Raw genomic sequence first — 20,998 nt, forward strand, 5'->3', positions numbered from 1 at the left:
ATTTGTTTCAATCGTTTGTCGAACTATCAATACCTACAGTTTTTTTCTGCTCTTTAAGGATAGGTTTCAAGTTTTATTCGATACGTTTAAATATCTAGACCAAATTTGATTTTTCACAAGAATATAGATGACAAATTTTCCCAATTCTATCTGTTATTTTAAATTTTTGTGGTCTTTTCGACACTTTCTTCAAATCGATTTTGTGTGATTTAACGATAACAATTGGAGACAATTTTGATCTCATTTTTTTGTGTCCTGTCTTTTGCATAAAATTTTGACAACTGTCACTAGGAATTTCGAATTATCTTCCTTTCTGTGAGCAGACACTTTCCAAAATTTCTGACTTTTTCTAGAATTTTGCTTCGAAGCTAGTTAAATGTAAAATATGAAGATGTCTTGACTGGGATATCTTACCTTATTTTCTGCTTGTATGGTATGCAGGAAACCGTTATAATGATTTTGATATTTATTTGTTGAGTAGCCTTATCAAGGTTTTGAGATATTTTCCACGCTTTTGTCACCTACTCTCAATTTTTAGTTTTGACAAAGTGTTTCAGGCTTCAAAGTCAGCTTTTTAAAGATTATGATTTAGAAATTGTTTTTCAGTTTTAGCTTAAAAGGATGCCCCGCACCTTAATTTTTTGAGCACTCAGCGCACGAGGATCTGGACATGCACACACCAATTGAAAACCAGAAACCATACTCAGGTCGAAGATTTTTCAAAGATTTTATTAACAATGAGTCCTGCAGGTAGGTTTCATTTTGGTCCGGCACATCGACTTCTGGTCTGGGTAAAGTTTTAAAATCCAACCTTTCCCACCAGAATCATGACCAATCAGGTACTTAGTTTCTATCTTCGTGTCATTTTTTACTCTGATGATCAACCGGTGGACAGCAGGCAGCCAAACTCATAGTTTTCAACAGTTCAGTGGTTAGTAAGTTTCCATATAATTTAACAATTTGATATGACAGTTTGAATATTGTGTACTTATCACAGACCCGCTGCCTGGTTTGAGTTAACTACTAATGTATCATGGGTTCAAAATGAGTCCGAATTTGGTTTACTGGCACAATAAAAGATGACGCCCAGTGTCCGATATGGTGGATGCCGTATTGGCCGACAGGGCGTTTAGCCAACAAGAAAAAAATATTTAGCGCACAATTAATGTAAAATGCGCTAGTAGATTAATTCTGAAGCTCTGATTGGCCAATTTAAAACGATATTTCGTAAGTGGGCAAATATACGGCACAGTTTTTGTCAACTAGCGTAGCGAACGTCTACCTGTGGTTGCACCCACCCCCTCCCTTCCAGAGGCGTGCGGCCGGGGAGAGGCCGAGTGGAGCGCCACCCGACCACACACCAAAAATAATGATCCACCGAACTACTGATTTATCGGCTTATGAGTTTTGTTACAAATAATGATAAAACTGTCGGCTAAATTTCTCATTTTTCCTTGTTGGCTAAACGCCCTGTCGGCCAATTGTCCTGGCCGATATGATTGTGTCCTCAATATTGACTCAATGTGACTTTGGTTCTCAGGTGAGATTGACCAAAGGAATGTTGTCATTCAGGTCACTGTCTAGACTTTCGATTGGCTCTCATCAGTTAGTTGATTAATGGTCACCTTTCCAAACAATTTTAAACAAGAGAGTAAAGTTGCTTTCAAAGCATTTATTATTGTGTCAACTTTTATTTTAGTATATCGGTTTATCGATGTTTCTTGATCAGTGAGTAGAATTTCATTCAGTAATTGTACTTCAAAAATTCGCTGCTTTTGCCTCGGATTTGATTAAGGGTTTGGACAATGGTATCCGTCTCACTTTTACCTTTCTCTTTTCTTCTCTATTTTATCCGTCTCAAATTATTTTCTGCTCAAAATTTTGCGTCTAACTTTTTCTCAATTTTTTCTATAATGGTCGTTTTTAACCAAAGAATAATTTGTCAAAAAATTATTGAAAAAAATTGAAGTTAGAGAACTGTCCACTACCACATCCAGTGTTTTCCAAGATTACACTACTGTGTGCTCTCTAGCTCAGACAAGATCTTATTATTGCAAAAGTTTGCGAAACGGCATTTATCTTGCAACATCCTGCTAATGTTGCAATCTCTTGCAGGAATTCGAATTTCTTTCTTCAAAGACAGTTTTTCGTTGAAAATTTTTTTAAGTATTTCAGAAAACCTTATGTTTTATTTTTTATTGGCCTCGGTAATACTTTTTTGCCACATGATAATTTTTTAGCTCAAGTTTTGTTTTTTTTCCGAAAAAAAACAACCCCAGGTGATAGAAAGGACATGAAATGACTTGGAACGCTTTGAATAAAATTATTTGAAAAGTATTTTGAAAAAGTGCTGGCTTGGACAGCTTTTGTTTGAGTTTTTGCGTAAATTATAAGGCTCTTTGTGCGTTTTTTTGTTCTTTCGGAAGTTATTCGGGTATTTACGTTGTACGTATTTGGCACGACGGTTGTAATGCAAGACCATATATAACTCAAGACCATATACAAGGTGGGAATCCCAAATCAACAAATACGTATAATCTTTTATGATTGACTTCAAGTTTGAATGACCAAGGAAGAGTGAGTACACTGAGCTTAGCTTACGCTTTGAGATAGCATCGACTGTTTGAAGAAAAGTAGGGTAGCAACATTACATTTTATGCCGTAGGACCTACTGTGTTGATTCATGCGACTCAACGAGACAAGAAGAGACCTCGGATTCTGCTTGTTCATCTTCGTCTGCATCTCCCCCAAATGGAGAGTCAGAGGAGAGCTCGAAACTGATTCAGCTGAAGAGAGCTGTTGACATTGGAGGACGTCTGTGTGACATGATCAGAGAGGATGGAGGACTTACTGACTTTGGAGAAGATAGTGGGACTGAGTCAGATGTGGAAGACATACTGGGTGACAGGATGGTAGACTGCGGTTAGTAACCCCCCTCCATTTGTTAAGACTAAAATAGTAAATATGCAGGCATTAGTCGAGAAATTTTCGATTTTTAAACATAAGAAATAGCCGCTATCGTCGGTTTCTCTAGCCAAAAACGACAAAAGTTCCTACAATTTTTTCGTCGGAATAATCGTTTTTGTTGTCGGTATTTAACATAAGAAAGGTTTGGTATCGTTGTTTTTAAACGTAAGGATATTCGGTATCGTCGTTTTTTACGTCGTCTGTCATACCGAATCTTGCTAAACCAAACATACCGAACCTTTCCTACGTTCCAGACCGAACATGCCGACGATTTTTAACGTGGAAAACAGAACATTCCGAACAATTCTTGCGTCGTTTTTGTTCGGTTTTCTGGACTTGGGGGATAATTCTCGTTTAAACCACACCTGATTAACAATGTGCATGTTTTTTACAAGCCCCAAACACACCTGCCAACTGACACATCATGATTTGTGCCTGGAGTGGGGGGGGGGGGGGGCTATCGTTTAACGTACGCGGAGTGGAGATATTCAATTACAGAAAAGACCTGAACAGGGGAAGTGATTTGATCGTCATTATTGGATTTTTAAAACTGCTTCATTTGCCATTTAATACACAAGATTGTATTGATTTTGTGAGATGCTTGTCAATTATTGACTAAAAGTGTTTGAAGATTCTGGAAATATCTGTTCTTCAGGTGCCCCTGTGCAGTTTCTGTCGATTGATTTTTGTGATTCAAGCAGTGATGAAGAGAGAGATTCTAGCACAGGTGTGAACAGTGCACTCTACGGCAGTTTCACTGATCTGCACCGACTCACAGACCAGTCAATGATGGAACAGAAAAACAACTGCTCATACTACGATCTATCATCAGATGAAGGTGAGCTGATTTGAGTGTGGGATTGTCGCACATCATGGTCTAACTGTCACGCTAAGAAATTTATCAAAACATGAAAGCTTAAAGTCTAATTAACTAGGTTCATATAGAACGCGCAAGTTTTACGTTATAGTGGATTTGAGCAAATGCAGTAGTTTAGAGATGGAACTGAAGTAGAGACCAGTTCGCAAAAATGAACGACTTCAAAAGGTTTCCAATTAATTTAATCGGAAGAAGGTTGTACTGAAGGTAATCAAAGACTGAATGACTTATGACAGTCATTTTTTGTTTGTTTTTTGTGAAAAAATTTGCTTTTCCGAACTGACAAATAAAAGAAGGCAACGAAACCACTCCCCAGCAGCTGTTTATGTTATATTTTTCTGGACTTACAAAAGTCTTTGGGGATGCTCCCCTAATGGTTGTTCTTATAAAGTAGGGGTACGAGATCGCTTACTTTTTTGTCAAGCTTCTAGCACATAAGCGTGACATGAAGCTTTTTATTTCATACGGTCAAAACTCTGTTTAGGGCTAAAAAAATTAAATACGGGGTGATTGAGATGAATGTACAGTGATGTATGTGAAAATGTGATCGTGGAAAACATATAGGGCTATGTTGAAAGTACAACAAAAAATCTATTTACTACCAAAATAAGTTAAATTTTTCGGCAAGCAGTAGTCTCATTCACTTCAGAAATTGAGGTTAGACTGGAAGTAGGCGTTTCAGGATGACCCATGCGCCGAAAACCGGAACTCGTGATCTTTGAGCGGCCGATTAACATTGAAATTGTAATAGTATGATATAAAAAGAAAATTGGTGGAAAAAAACACCCACCACTGTAGATTTGGACAAACTCATGTTTATTTTCGTTTTTAAGTACTCCCAAATTGGTAAAAAGCTGAAAATGCAAATGACTCGCAACGCAAAAACATTGATTAAAATTAGTTCAATTTGATGACGGAAATAGAGTGACAAAAGCTTTTCGAAGCAGCGTTCAATGTTTAATGAGCAAATAGTAGTCAAAATGACATTTACAATTTGCTTGATTAAGCGAAGTGGGCTAGTTTACATAAGAGTTCAAAGGCCATTTTTTTTAGATAAAAGGAAAGTTAAACAACGCAAAGTTTTTAAGAGATAAGGGTTTGTTTTTTTAAGATTAGAGCCTGTTGGTTGAGTATAAGTTGAAGCGCCACACTTGGCGAGAGAGAGAGAGAGAGAAAATTTGCAAGCATGAGCTACAGATAGCAGAGAACTTTTTCTCGATCCAAAATTTCCGAGAAATTGAATCGTAGAGGGAAAGCCCAAAAACTTTTTGTTGAGTAAGGCTAACTTGTGGCGAATTATTGTAAAGGCAAAACCATTTCAAAAACTGTGAGCTTTTTGGTTATATTCATTTGAGAAATGAACCACGGACATACGATTTTAAGAAGTGAAACACTCTGTTATCTATATGACCAGAAGTGTTACTGCGGGCCTTATTGAGAATTAGCTGAAATTCGGAAGACGGCTGCCCATACCTCGAGGACTTTGTTTGTATGAGAATTTCCAATTACTACTGGAATAGGTGACATAAAATTTTCAACAGCATTTGACAGCATTTTTTCTCCAATTGAAATCAACTTCTTTTAAAACTTCAGTTTTATACCAATTTTCGATCGACTGCAGCCAATTTAGTTGCGCTTTATATTTTTGGCCGTAAACAGAGTTAGTCCGCTTATTTATGACGAAATATTAAATAATTTGGTTTTTTTCCAAATGTTATTTCTATTGGCCTTGCTTGGTCTGAAGGCAAGGAAATAGAAGTTTGTGCACTAAAAAAACTCGCAAATAATTAGGTTGAGGTGAAATATATGCTCTTTTTCAGAACCAGACGAGCCAGAAGATATGGAAATAATAGTGACCGATGACGAGGTTACTGATATGGTCGTCGTGCAATCAATTCGACAAAATAAAACACCAAATGCATCACTAACACCACTTGGACGCGAGAAACGGGTTAGTTTGTATAATTATTTAGAGGTTCTTAATGGGTTTGCATTTATTGAGGACTTCACTGGGGTCACGTACATAATTTCTAGGCAAAGGATTAACTCAAATATAAGCGCCCTGTCAGAGCTAACGTGGGTCGTACCGCCCGGGTAGTTTTATTTTGTCCAACCATAATCTTGTGCTCAAATTTAGAACATGGTCTTCCCGATAATCATCTTCCCATGTGTGCGGACCTATGGCATTACACAGCAAATCCTCGTGGATAAATTTGCAACGTTGTCTTAGGGGTCCACAAATAATAAGCAGGGGCCGGGGGGCAACGAAAATGATCTAGAGTTTGAGTTTTCTGTTTTAAAACGTACCTCTGATTGTTTCTAGAGGATCAGTCGCCAGGTGAGATACAGTGATACATCACTTCAAATGCGACGGTGCTGGCGAGGAAGTAAAACCAGACAAGTAAAAATACTTCCGACACTTCAGGAAGTTAGCAAGGAGAACAGTTTCGATGACTCACTTCCATCTGAACAATCTCAAAAAGGAGCTGTAGATTTTATTTCAATAACCAACTCAACTTGTGATGTAGGAAGTCCATGGCAGGAATTCCCTAAGCGAGTAGGCAAGTTCTTTTCAATGAGTAGAGTTTTCTACAATTTACAGCCCTCATGATTTGTGCAAGACGTTGACCTCGAAGCAAATGTGAACTGAGATGCAGCCCGTGTCGAATTTTTACCCCCCCCCCCCAAAAAAAAAATATGTAAGATTAGGGGGGTAATCAGGGAACTTTTAAGACAATTTTTCTCAAAATTTTTACATCATTGTGGGGGGGGGGGGTAATCTTCTTGAAAGATTATTTTTGTTGGGCTTAAACGTGCCTAAATAAATAGAAAAAAGCGTCCGTTTATGTTGCAACATTTCTGGCAACACAAATTACCACTACGACTTAGGAGAGGTGAGTAATTATTGTTTATTTTGCCGAGGATACAACATGAAAGTACGAACGTCACTGTATTACCCATTGAAGAAAACACCTCTGTTTAAAAAAATTATGATGATGTCTGCCGCGACATACCCTGGTCAATCCTAATATTTTTCAAATTTGGTATATTTGGTTTGAAACGTGCGAATCGTCGGTTTTTTTCATGATTTGAGTGTTTTGTTTCTAATGTAGTCAAATGTTATGATAACTTTTAATCGCAGGAGTTTCAGGCGTAAAATTTCTACGAATGAATGAAAACTGTCTGATTTTCTTCCGTAGCTCATTTAAAAAACTAGTTAAACAAATATGACTTAATTTGCTTGTTTTTCAAAATGAAAATCAATAGAATTGTTGAACATGGAGGGAGATGAACTATATAAATCAATCTCTCTGAGTTTTGATATAATCATAAAAATTAAGCGCGTAAGTCCTTTTCTCATGATTGCTTGTGGTTTGAAGCCTACTATACCAACGGTTTTCTAAGATGAAAACAATTATACAAGATCTACGAAACATTGTAGCAAATAATCTTACGTTTCAAACCAAACATACCGAATCTCACAGACCGAACATTCAAACTGAACGTATCACATCTTTGAGACCCAACATAACGAAAATTATCTTATGTTTCAAACCGAACTTACCGAATCTAAGAGACCGAACATTCAAACTGAACGTATCACATCTATGAAGCCTATCATAACAAAGATTATTTATGTTTCAAACCGAACAGACCGAACCTAAGAGACCAAACATTCAGACTGAACGTACCACATCTTTGAGACCCAACATAATGAAAATGATCTTATATTTCAAATCGAACTTACCAAATCTAAGAGACCGAACATTCAAACTGAACGTATCACATCTATGAAGCCTAACATAACAAAGATTACTGTATGTTTCAAACCCAACAGACCGAACTTAAGGAACCAAACATTCAAACTGAATGTATCACATCTATGAAGCCTAACATAACAAAGATTATCTTATGTTTCAAATCGAACAGACCGAACCTAAGAGACCAAACATGTCGACGTTTTCTTGCGTTTCAAACCGAACGTACCAAATCTAAGAGATCGAACATTCAAACTGAATGTAACACATCTATGAAGCCTAACATAACAAAGATTATTTTATGTTTCGAACCGAACAGACCGAACCTAAGAGACCAAACATTCTAACTGAACGTACCACATCTTTGAGACCCAACATAACAAAAATTATCTTATGTTTCAAACCGAACAGACCAAACCCAGGAGACCAAACGTGTCAACGTTTTCTTACGTTTCAAACCGAACGTACCGAATCTAAGAGACCGAATATTCAAACTGATTGTAACACATCTATGAGACCGAACATAACGAAGATTGTCTTACGTTTCAAACCCAACAGACCGAATCTATGAGCTCGAACATTCAAAGCAAAACATACCCTGGTCAATCCTAATATTTTTCAAATTTGGTATATTTAGTTTGAAACGTGCCAATCGTCTTTTTTTCATGATTTGAGTGTTTTGTTTCTAATGTAGTCAAATGTTATGATAACTTTTAATCGCAGGAGTTTCAGGCGTAAAATTTCTACGAAGTAATGAAAACTGTCTGTTTTTCTTCCGTAGCTCATTTAAAAAACTAGCTAAACAAATATGACTTATTTTGCTTGTTTTTCAAAATGAAAATCAATAGAATTGTTGAACATGGAGGCAGATGAACTTTATAAATCAATCTCTCTGAGTTTTGATATGATCATAAAAATTAAGCGCGTATGTCTTTTTCTCATGATTGCTTGTGGTTTGAAGCCTACTATACCATCGTTTTCTAAGATGAAATCAATTATACAAGATCTATGAAACATTGTAGCAAAAATTCTTACGTTTCAAACCGAACAGACCGAACCTAAGAGACCAAACATTCAGACTGAACGTACCACATCTTTGAGACCCAATATAACAAAAATTATCTTATGTTTCAAACCAAACTTACCGAATCTAAGAGACCGAACATTCAAACTGAACGTATCACATCTATGAAGCCTAACATAACAAAGATTACTTTATGTTTCAAACCGAACAGACCGAACTTAAGGGACCAAACATTCAAACTGAATATAACACATCTATGAAGCCTAAAATTACAAAGATTATTTTATGTTTCAAACCGAACAGACTGAACCTAAGAGACCAAACATTCAAACTGAACGTACCACACCTTTGAAACCCATTATAACGAAAATTATCTTATGTTTCAAACAGAACGGACCGAACCTAAGAGACCAAACATGTCAACGTTTTCTTACGCTTCAAACCAAACGTACCGAATCTATGAGCTCGAACATTCAAACCAAAACATACCCTGGTCAACCCTAATATTTTTCAAATTTGGTATATTTAGTTTGAAACGTTTAAATCGTTTTTTTTCATGATTGGAGTGTTTTGTTTCTAATGTAGTCAAATGTTCTGATAACATTTAATTGCAGGAGTTTCAGGCGTAAAATTTCTACGGATGAATAAAACTGTCTGTTTTTCTTCCATAGCTCATTTAAAAAACTAGTTGAACAAATATGACTTATTTTGCCTGTTTTTCAAAATGAAAATCAATAGAACTGTTGAACATGGAGGCAGATGAACTTTATAAATCAATCTCTCTGAGTTTTGATATGATCATAAAAAATAAGCGCGTATGTCTTTTTCTCATGATTGCTTGTGGTTTGAAGCCTACTCTACCAACGTTTTCTAAGATGAAACCAATTATACAAGTTCTATGAAACATTGTAGCAACTAATCTTACGTTTCAAACCGAACAGACCGAACCTAAGAGATCACACATTCAGACTGAACCTACCACATCTTTGAGGCCCAACATAACGAAAATTATCTTATGTTTCAAACCAAAATTACCGAATCTAAGAGACCGAACACTTAAACTGAACGTATCACATCTATGAAGCCTAACATAACATTGATTATTTTATGTTTCAAACCGAACAGACCGAACCTAAGAGACCAAACATGTCGACGTTTTCTTACGTTTCAAACCGAACGTACCGAATCTAAGAGACTGAACATTCAAACTGAATGTAACACATCTATGAAGCCTAACATAACAAAGATTATTTTATGTTTCAAACCGAACAGACCGAACCTAAGAGAGCAAACATTCAAACTGAACGTACCACATCTTTGAGACCCAACATAACGAAAATTATCTTATGTTTCAAACCGAACAGACCGAACCTAAGAGACCAAACATGTCAACGTTTTCTTACGCTTCAAACTGAGCGTACCGAATCTAAGAGACCGAATATTCAAACTGAATGTAACACATCTATGAGACCGAACATAACAAAGATTTTCTTACGTTTCAAACCCAACAGACCGAATCTATGATCTCGAACATTCAAACCAAAACATACCCTGGTCAATCCTAATATTTTTCAAATTCGGTATATTTAGTTTGAAACGTGCAAATCGTCTTTTTTTTCATGAATTGAGTGTTTTGTTTCTAATGTAGTCAAATGTTATGATAACTTTTAACTGCAGGAGTTTCAGGCGTAAAATTTCTACAAATGAATAAAACTGTCTGTTTTTCTTCCGTAGCTCATTTAAAAAACTAGTTAAACAAATATGACTTATTTTGCTTGCTTTTCAAAATGAAAATCAATAGAATTGTTGAACATGGAGGCAGATGAACTTTATAAATCAATCTCTCTGAGTTTTGATATGATCATAAAAATTAAGCGCGTATGTCTTTTTCTCATGATTGCTTGTGGTTTGAAACCTACTATATCAATGTTTTCTAAGATGAAACCAATTATACAAGATCTATGAAACATTGTAGCAAATAATCTTACGTTTCAAACCGAACAGACCGAACCTAAGAGACCAAACATTCAGACTGAACGTACCACATCTTTGAGACCCAACATAACGAAAATTATCTTATGTTTCAAACCGAACTTACCGAATCTAAGAGACCGAACACTTAAACTGAACGTATCACATCTATGAAGCCTAACATAACAAAGATTACTTTATGTTTCAAACCGAACAGACCGAACTTAAGGGACCAAGCATTCAAACTGAATGTAACACATCTATGAAGCCTAACATAACAAAGATTATCTTATGTTTCAAATCGAACAGACCGAACCTAAGAGACCAAACATGTCGACATTTTCTTACGTTTCAAACCGAACGTACCGAATCTAAGAGACCGAACATTCAAACTGAATGTAACACATCTATGAAGCCTAACATAAAAAAAATTATTTTATGTTTCAAACCGAACAGACCGAACCTAAGAGACCAAACATGTCGACGTTTTCTTACGTTTCAAACCGAACGTACCAAATCTAAGAGACTGAATATTCAAACTGAATGTAACACATCTCTGAAGCCTAACATAACAAAGATTATTTTATGTTTTTAACCAAACAGACCGAACCTAAGAGACCAAACATTCAAACTGAATGTACCACATCTTTGAGATCCAACATAACGAAAATTATCTTATGTTTCAAACCGAACAGACCGAACCTAAGAGACCAAACATGTCAACGTATTCTTACGCTTCAAACTGAACGTACCGAATCTAAGAGACCGAATATTCAAACTGAATTTAACACATCTATGAGACCGAACATAACGAAGATTGTCTAACGTTTCAAACCCAACAGACCGAATCTATGAGCTCGAACATTCAAACCAAAACATACCCTGATCAATCCTAATATTTTTCAAATTTGGTATATTTAGTTTGAAACGTGCCAATCGTCTTTTTTGTCATGATTTGAGTGTTTTGTTTCTAATGTAGTCAAATGTTATGATAACTTTTAATCGCAGGAGTTTCAGGCGTAAAATTTCTACGAATGAATGAAAACTGTCTGTTTTTCTTCCGTAGCTCATTTAAAAAACTAGTTAAACAAATATGACTTATTTTGCTTGTTTTTCAAAATGAAAATCAATAGAATTGTTGAACATGGAGGCAGATGAACTTTATAAATCGATCTCTCTGAGTTTTGATATGATCATAAAAATTAAGCGCGTATGTCCTTTTCTCATGATTGCTTGTGGTTTGAAGCCTACTATACCAACGTTTTCTAAAATGAAAGCAATTATACAAGATTTATGAAACATTTTAGCAAATAATCTTACGTTTCAAACCGAACAGACCGAACCTAAGAGACCAAACATTCAGACTGAACGTACCACATCTTTGAGACCCAACATAACAAAAATTATCTTTTGTTTCAAACCGAACTTACCGAATCTAAAATACCGAATATTCAAACTGAACGTATCACATCTATAAGGCCTAACATAGCAAAGATTACTTTATGTTTCAAACCGAACAGACCGAACTTAAGGGACCAAACATTCAAACTGAATGTAACACATCTATGAAGCCTAACATAACAAAGATTATCTTATGTTTCATATCGAACAGACTGAACCTAAGAGACCAAACATGTCGACGTTTTCTTACGTTTCAAAACTAACGTACCGAATCTAAGAGACTGAACATTCAAACTGAATGTAACACATCTATGAAGCCTAACATAACAAAGATTATTTTATGTTTCAAACCCAACAGACCGAACCTAAGAGACCAAACATTCAAACTGAACGTACCACATCTTTGAGACCCAACATAACGAAAATTATCTTATGTTTCAAACCGAACAGACCGAACCTAAGAGACCAAACGTGTCGACGTTTTCTTACGTTTCAAACCGAACAGACCGAACCTCAGAGACCAAACATTCAGACTGAACGTACCACATCTTTGAGACCCAACATAACGATAATTATCTTATTTTTCAAACCGAACTTACCGAATCTAAGAGACCAAACATGTCGACGTTTTCTTACGTTTCAAACCGAGCGTGCCGAATCTAAGAGACCGAACATTCAAATTGAATGTAACACATCTATGAAGCCTAACATAACAAAGATTATTTTATGTTTCAAACCGAACAGACCGCACCTAAGAGACCAAACATTCAAACTGAACGTATCACATCTGTGAAGCCTAAAATAACAATGATTACTTTATGTTTCAAACCGAACAGACCGAACTTAAGGGACCAAACATTCAAACTGAATGTAACACATCTATGAAGCCTAACATAACAAAGATTATCTTATGTTTCAAATCGAACAGACCGAACCTAAGAGACCAAACATTCAAACTGAACGTATCACATCTGTGAAGCCTAACATAACAATGATTACTTTATGTTTCAAACCGAACAGACCGAACTTAAGGGACCAAACATTCAAACTGAATGTAACACATCTATGAAGCCTAACATAACAAAGATTATCTTATGTTTCAAATCGAACAGACCGAACCTAAGAGACCAAACATGTCGACGCTTTCTTACGTTTCAAACCGAACGTACCGAATCTAAGAGACCGAACATTCAAACTGAATGTAACACATCTATGAAGCCTAACATAACAAAGATTATTTTATGTTTCAAACCGAACAGACCGCACCTAAGAGACCAAACATTCAAACTGAACGTACCAAATCTTTGAGACTTTTAAACATCTATGAACCAAACATGTCAACGTTTTCTTACGCTTCAAACCAAATGTACCGAATCTAAGAGACGAATATTCAAACTGAATGTAACACATCTATGAAGCCTAACATAACAAAGATTATCTTATGTTTCAAACCGAACAGACCGAACCTAAGAGAGCAAACATTCAAACTGAACGTACCACATCTTTGAGACCCAACATAACGAAAATTATCTTATGTTTCAAACCGAACAGACCGAACCTAAGAGACCAAACATGTCAACGTTTTCTTACGCTTCAAACTGAACGTACCGAATCTAAGAGATCGAACATTCAAACTGAATGTAACACATCTATGAAGCCTAACATAACAAAGATTATTTTATGTTTCAAACCGAACAGACCGAACCTAAGAGACCAAACATTCTAACTGAACGTACCACATCTTTGAGACCCAACATAACAAAAATTATCTTATGTTTCAAACCGAACAGACCAAACCCAGGAGACCAAACGTGTCAACGTTTTCTTACGTTTCAAACCGAACGTACCGAATCTAAGAGACCGAATATTCAAACTGATTGTAACACATCTATGAGACCGAACATAACGAAGATTGTCTAACGTTTCAAACCCAACAGACCGAATCTATGAGCTCGAACATTCAAACCAAAACATACCCTGATCAATCCTAATATTTTTCAAATTCGGTATATTTAGTTTGAAACGTGCAAATCGTCTTTTTTTTCATGAATTGAGTGTTTTGTTTCTAATGTAGTCAAATGTTATGATAACTTTTAACTGCAGGAGTTTCAGGCGTAAAATTTCTACAAATGAATAAAACTGTCTGTTTTTCTTCCGTAGCTCATTTAAAAAACTAGTTAAACAAATATGACTTATTTTGCTTGCTTTTCAAAATGAAAATCAATAGAATTGTTGAACATGGAGGCAGATGAACTTTATAAATCAATCTCTCTGAGTTTTGATATGATCATAAAAATTAAGCGCGTATGTCCTTTTCTCATGATTGCTTGTGATTTGAAGCCTACTATACCAACGTTTTCTAGGATGAAACCAATTATACAAGATCTATGAAACATTGTAGCAAATAATCTTACGTTTCAAATCAAACATACCGAATCTCAGAGACCGAACATTCAGACTGAACGTACCACATCTTTGAGACCCAATATAACAAAAATTATCTTATGTTTCAAACCAAACTTACCGAATCTAAGAGACCGAACATTCAAACTGAACGTATCACATCTATGAAGCCTAACATAACAAAGATTATTTTATGTTTCAAACCGAACAGACCGAACTTAAGAGACCAAACATTCAAACTGAACGTACCACATCTATGAAGCCTAACATAGCAAAGATTGTCTTATGTTTCAAATCGAGCAGACCGAACCTGAGAGACCAAATATGTCGACGTTTTCTTACGTTTCAAAGCGAACGTACCGAATCTAAGAGACCGAACATTCAAACTGAATGTAACACATCTATGAAGCCTAACATAACAAAGATTATTTTATGTTTCAAACCAAACAGACCGAACCTAAGAGACCAAACATTCATACTGAACGTACCACATCTTTGAGACCCAATATATCGAAAATTATCTTATGTTTCAAACCAAACAGACCGAGCCTAAGAGACCAAACATGTCGACGTTTTCTTACGTTTCAAACCGAGCGTACCAAATTTAAGAGACCGAACTTTCAAATTGAACGTATCAAATCTATGAAGCCTAACTTAACGAAGATTATTTTATTTTTCGATCCGAACAGACCGAACTTAAGGGACGAAACATTCAGACTGAATGTAACACATCTATGAAGCCTAACATAACAAAGATCATCTTATGTTTCAAATCGAACAGAGCGAACCTAAGAGACCAAACATGTCGACGTTTTCTTACGTTTCAAACCGAACGTACCGAATCTAAGAGACCGAACATTCAAACTAAATGTAACACATCTTTGAAGCCGAACATAACAAAGAATATTTTATGTTTCAAACCGAACAGACCGAACCTAAGAGACCAAACATTCAAACTGAACGTACCACATCTTTGAGACCCAACATAACGAAAATTATCTTATGTTTCAAACCGAACAGACCGAACCTAAGAGACCAAACATGTCAACGTTTTCTTACGTTTCAAACCGAACTTACCCAATCTAAGAGACCGAACATTCAAACTGAATGTAACACATCTATGAGACCGATCATAACGAAGATTGTCTTACGTTTCAAACCCAACAGACCGAATCTATGAGCTCGAACATTCAAACCAAAACATACCGAACCGAAGAGACCGATCATTCAAACCGAACGTATCGAATCTAAGAGACCAAACATAACGACGTTTATCCTGCGTTTCAAACCGAACATGCCGACTTTTTCAAGTATGAAGCCGAAAATGTCAAACAGACTAAACATACCCACAACTCCTTACGTGGAAATTTGACACGCCAAAAATTTTCGATTCTCTGTTGTCATTTGCATGAGTCACACAAATATTGGGCGGTCAGGAGAGGTTATATTTTACTTTTGCCAGCAATGGAGTGTAGTCGCCGTTTTTTATGATGGACCAGAGCGGTGAGTAAGCAAGTTTTTCCACAAAGACAGGAAGTGACCTAAGGGACGTTAGACAAAAATCCGGAAGAAGTAATTGTAGTTGGATATATAGCCAGATAAAGTGGACTGTGGTTCTGATCTCATTGATCTCTACGATACCGGCAAAATCTGTAACGATGAGCACTGTGCTAACCAAACGGCCTAACTGTTGCGATTTAAGTTTGCTTTACTTTTGGTATTGACTGGACCCAGTACAGTGGTACAAGTAGAGTTTGTTGGGCAAATTTTTCCCTTTAGAAATTACAATGGCAATCTAATTTATAATAACAGTATGATCGAAGCAAAAAATTGTGTTTCGTGAGAAGTAACTCCATTTATCGAGTTTTTATTATTACACTTTTGGAAGTTGCTTTTTGGGAAGTTGATTGGGTAATCATTTGCGATTTGACCGATGGGACAAGTAGTAGATCAGAATTTACATAATGGCTCTGAGAAAAGTTTTTAAGTAATTAAAATTGAATCCAGATTTAGGCTCTTTAAATCTCTTTCCTAAAAAAAACAGTGATAGCAATGCAATGAGCTGTTTGCCACGTAATTCTTATTAGGGACGCACATGCATGTTTTAAAAGAAAAAATTCTGCGCTGCAAGACGCTAAGCAACAAAATGCCAGAAGAAAAAGAGAACAAAAATATCACTGAATGCTCTGTTCTTCTTGAAACAGAACCCCTCGAAAGCGAAGTTCAATAGTTACGGTTCAAGTGCCGGCTTTTAGTTACGGTTCAGTTTAATTGTAGCCGCAGCGAAGAGTGAACGGATAATTATTGAAAGTAAAACAACGGAAAGCGGTGTCCTGGTTCTTTGTGTCAAGTTTTACAATGTCTCCAATACAAAGACAAACTGCTCAGCTTATCTTTCCTCCCCAGGCTCTTGTATCAAGAACTCCATGTTGGTTTGATGTTGGCAAGAATACAAACAGAGAAAGTAGAGAGTGACTGGCGAACCTATGTAACTATTACCGCAGTCGGAAATCGAAGACTGCAAAAAACCAGAAATTTTGCCTGCAGACAAATTCGGCTGAAGAAATTCGACTCTGTTTAGTGGTCTCGAACTTGCCTTCTTGTCATCCTAATAAATGACCACTTCAAATATGACATCATTTTCAATCCTCATGACAAAATCAAATTACTGGGTTTTCACAAATGGTTCCTCGGATGTTGATGCAACGAATGAGACTCATGCACCTGGCGGATTTCATGCGGCTGTAATAACTGCAGTGACGTTAAAAAAACTCAATTTTAACCAACTTGTTAAGGAGTTTTGTATCTTCAATAATTGGGTTTAACCGAAATCTTGTCCTGGATCTTTTATTTTTATTATTATATAAATAGCCAGAAGTTGACTTCCTATAGTCAGAAGAGCTAGAAGAGATCGGTAGGCATTTGCAATTTAAATTTGATTGTTTAAGAATAGCAATTTAGTGTTTCAAGTATTGGTTAGGGATTTCTGCTGGAAGCAACTGAGATATTCTGTGGTTATCAAGAGCCCAATAGATGGTGGATTTATTCAGCCAGAAATGCGAAGTGATTTCTGGAGAGTCAGGTAACCTTGCTTAAAACATGCAAATTTGAAGATAACGAAAATTCCTGGAAGTCAACTTATTCTTATGAAAATAAGAACTTCTGTTATTTTGTTAACTGGCACTGCGCAGAGTGCCGGCATTTTTAGACTTGCATATGTGCGTTTTAAGCAACGCTGCGTGACTCTGCAGAAGCCACTTTAAAAGTTTGGCTCGAAATATCGGCAATTCACACCACGCGATAAACGCCAAAAGTTCTCAGTGACTTGAATCAGTGCCCTATACTTCCCAGGATGAGGTGCGCGACCCAAGCCAGCTCTGATCAGACCATCCAGACCAAAATCGGCTCTGATCCGCCCATCCAGACCAAAATTGTATCTGATCAGACAAAATTGCGTCGCGCACTCGCGCACTGGGATGCCAGACCGACTTCAGTTGCGCACTGGGGGTGCCAGACCCACTTCGGTCGCGCAATGACGGTTCCCTGACTGACACTTTTAACTGTTGAAGTAGCAGTAATCATTGGTATAATATATTTTTTCAGAAATATATAAGTCATTTTTTGGATATGTTTTATGAGTTTTTCATTTAAAAATATTAGTTTGAAGCAAAAAATGTCTTTAGCTCAACAACAATTATCAAGACTCCGTCTTTGATATTCATCAAGTAAAATTGGGAAGTGCCCTTCAAAAAACAGTCCCAGGGGGTTTAACTATATTTTCTTTTTTCGGGGGACTGGCCGTTTTTTTCGGGGGACTGGCAGACTCTGGAAAGAGCTTTGTTCAGACTATTCAGACCATTCCACTAAGTTATCCAGACCCTAGAGCACGTTCTGATCAGACTATCCAGACTTTGGGTGGGGCTCTAATCAGACTGTCCAGACCGTAAGTAGTGCCCTGATCTGACCGTGCAGCCGCTGGATGGGGTCTTGATCAGACTATCGAGACCGTAGACAGTGATGTCAGACTCTGAGGAGTGGTCGTGCTTTACCCCCATGCTCCAAGATCGCCATTGAAAAGCTATTTTAGCCAATCAGAAGTGAGATATTAAAACAGGTCAACATAGTTAGCTATCCCCCAATTTTTTAAAAAAAATAATGTTTACAGGTAAATCGTTGCGACTGACGACTCCGATGGAGGAGAATGATGAGTGGTGTTTGATAGATGTGCTCAGGAGATCCTTCCTGGACTGTCTGCACAGATTCAGCCAAGGAGTGGCATGTGTGGGACACCCCAGTGACATGTCACATTGGAGTGAGTGGATGAACGCACATAGGGAGACAGCAGGAAGAGAATAAGATGAAGTCCTATAAGAGAAAAGCGTGCAATAATTACTCAACTTTAATGCAACCTGAAAACTTTTTAAATCTATGCTGCGCCTTCGCACCCCGCCCCTTCTCCCCCCCCCCCACACACACACACACACTGACCTCCAACAACCTAATCAAAGAGTACGCAAATGATGGCGTCTGTGTAGATACACATGTTCAATATTGATGACCTTATACCTCCCTGGGAGATCTTGAGACGTTGAAATGATTTAAATTAAATATTCAGATGATGTTATATGGATATATGCACTTATGTACTTGTTATTGAAAATGTTTTTTCTGTCAATTACGCATGAAAAATGTTGTTGTTGTGACACTTAGCTGAATTCATATCATGCATGATGAAAGGCACAAAATAGTCAGAGTTAAGCGTATGTGTAAAATTTTTTGACGTTGATTTTTTTCCGACTAATTTATCTCGTCACGATATTCTGCGGAGTCGACATTCTTGCGAAGGTTCAACAGAACAGTTTAGCTTGAACAGATCGCACTGAAAAATTTGCCTATGTTGAGCTAATTATAATAAAATAGGCATGTTTTTCCTCCCTTAGCCATATTTTTGTCATCCTTTTCCTCCCCTATATCTGTATACACAAAATTCTTCACAAAAAATTTGATCTACTGCAGACCGAAGATTTGTTTTATTATTGGGTGAAATGCAAAACTGTGCAAACACTTCTACCATAGGAAATATTTGACAACAGAATGCTAAGCTTGCTGAAAATGAAAACCATGGTTCTGTTTTCTGGTTTTTATCTCTCCGTGAAATAGATGAGGCACTGCATTCATTGCTTTGACAACCCGTGTCAGGTCAATGTGCGTCACCTCATTTTCAACCCATAATTATGTAACAAATTCACAGAATAAGCTCAAGTTTGTAAGGAAGGCGCGAAAAGGTGCTCTTCATAATTTTTAAGCAATGGTTACGAGACTCTGCTTTGTGTGAAGTCAGTGATAACTTGTGGCGTGTATCGTGAACCGCAAAGCGGTTCAAGATATTAGGTCAGAATTGCGAATTGACTTCTGCAGAGTCACGTAACCATGCTTAAAACACAAAACGTGCATGTTTTAAAATGACGAAAGTCAATGGAAGTCAGCTTCTGGCTAAGTAGCAACTTCGGGCATTTTAACTTCTGGCACAGCAGATTTTAAAAATTTTAAAATGTGTAAGTGATTTAAGCTCATTTCAAGAATAAAATTCAGTTTCATTCAGTTCATGTTTTAGAAGTTTTTCAGAACTATCTAGGTGCATTTTTGAGATAATTTCACGGCTTTTCACCGCAATTCAGCAAATTTTTCTGAAACCTCTTTTCTAATTATAACAAATTAGATATTTAGAATTTCAAGACATGTCTAAAGGCATAAAACAATGAATTTCAAGCCTCAACAAGTGCGGAAAAGTATGTCAAAAAACTACAAGATATTAATAGTGAAAATTTCGGGACCAGGGAAGTCTTGTCATCCTAACTGCAAAAAGTTTTCAGAATATTCGGATTCCCAGTTCTCAATTCTGTTATTCAGATCATTCATAATTGACATTCATAATTCAAATAAAATGAACCGCAATAAAAACTCCCATTGCAGAAAATACATAGAGATTTAGAAAAATTAAATTTGTATCAATAGAAAGTTTTAGAAAAAGCTTTCAATAAATAGTTTTCTATTTTTCGACTGATCAAAAGAGTACACTAAATTTGGTTTAGAAATTCGCTGGATTATGGACAAAAGATCACTGTGTCCTCAATACACAACATTAGATGTATGATTAAGTTGCAATTATAAGTGATCAAAAAAATTGCAATAGTAAAAATTTAGCAGTCAATTTTTTCCCTAAATAGTGACAAACTTGATAATCATTTAACTCCACTAGCACTATACCACTAAAGTTTCAAGGGTGTTCCTTAAATTAAATGAATAAAAGTTTCAGAAACAAAAGGGCTTTAAGTCTAGCAAGAAGTTTTAAGGTAGAATCTACAAATATTCAGTAACTAATAAAAATTATTCAGAGATGTCCCAAGAAATGGATACGAAGATTCATCAAATAAAAGTAAATTAAAGTAATGAAAACATAAGAAGCAAGGTTATTCAGGAACAATATAACAGTTAAGTACCACTAGATATTCAAACTTTGTCGCAAAAGTTAGTCCAGGAAGCTCTTGATGATGAGAAGTTTCAAGGTTTTAAAGAGAGATTAGGTTCTGAAAGAAA

At 36.5% G+C, this 20,998-nt stretch overlaps 1 protein-coding gene across 2 annotated transcripts; it reads left to right on the plus strand.

Moving 5' to 3' along the window:
• The first annotated feature begins 1,611 nt into the window (after positions 1-1,611).
• LOC142345470 (uncharacterized) lies at positions 1,612-19,135 on the plus strand. Of its 2 annotated transcripts, none has more exons than XM_075397528.1 (6): positions 1,612-1,728; positions 2,666-2,922; positions 3,623-3,805; positions 5,665-5,795; positions 6,168-6,405; positions 18,567-19,135. In XM_075397528.1, the coding sequence occupies exons 1-6, from the start codon at positions 1,715-1,717 to the stop codon at positions 18,755-18,757; spliced, it is 1,014 nt and encodes a 337-aa protein (XP_075253643.1). In that variant the 5' UTR covers positions 1,612-1,714; the 3' UTR covers positions 18,758-19,135. The 2 variants fall into 2 exon arrangements, with proteins under 2 accessions (XP_075253643.1, XP_075253644.1); XM_075397529.1 differs by having other exon boundaries at positions 6,168-6,401; positions 18,567-18,725.
• The last annotated feature ends 1,863 nt before the right edge of the window (positions 19,136-20,998 follow it).

The sequence above is a fragment of the Convolutriloba macropyga genome, chromosome 9, assembly GCF_964194025.1.
Source record: "Convolutriloba macropyga chromosome 9, txConMacr16.3, whole genome shotgun sequence".
Lineage (NCBI taxonomy): Eukaryota > Metazoa > Xenacoelomorpha > Acoela > Convolutidae > Convolutriloba > Convolutriloba macropyga.

What these genes read in the sequence shown, in the direction of transcription:
- LOC142345470 (XM_075397528.1), top strand. An exon ending in CGATCTATCATCAGATGAAG is followed by an intron (nt 3,806 to 5,664) that starts GTGAGCTGATTT and finishes GCTCTTTTTCAG; the next exon opens with AACCAGACGAGCCAGAAGAT. An exon ending in GGAATTCCCTAAGCGAGTAG is followed by an intron (nt 6,406 to 18,566) that starts GCAAGTTCTTTT and finishes TAATGTTTACAG; the next exon opens with GTAAATCGTTGCGACTGACG.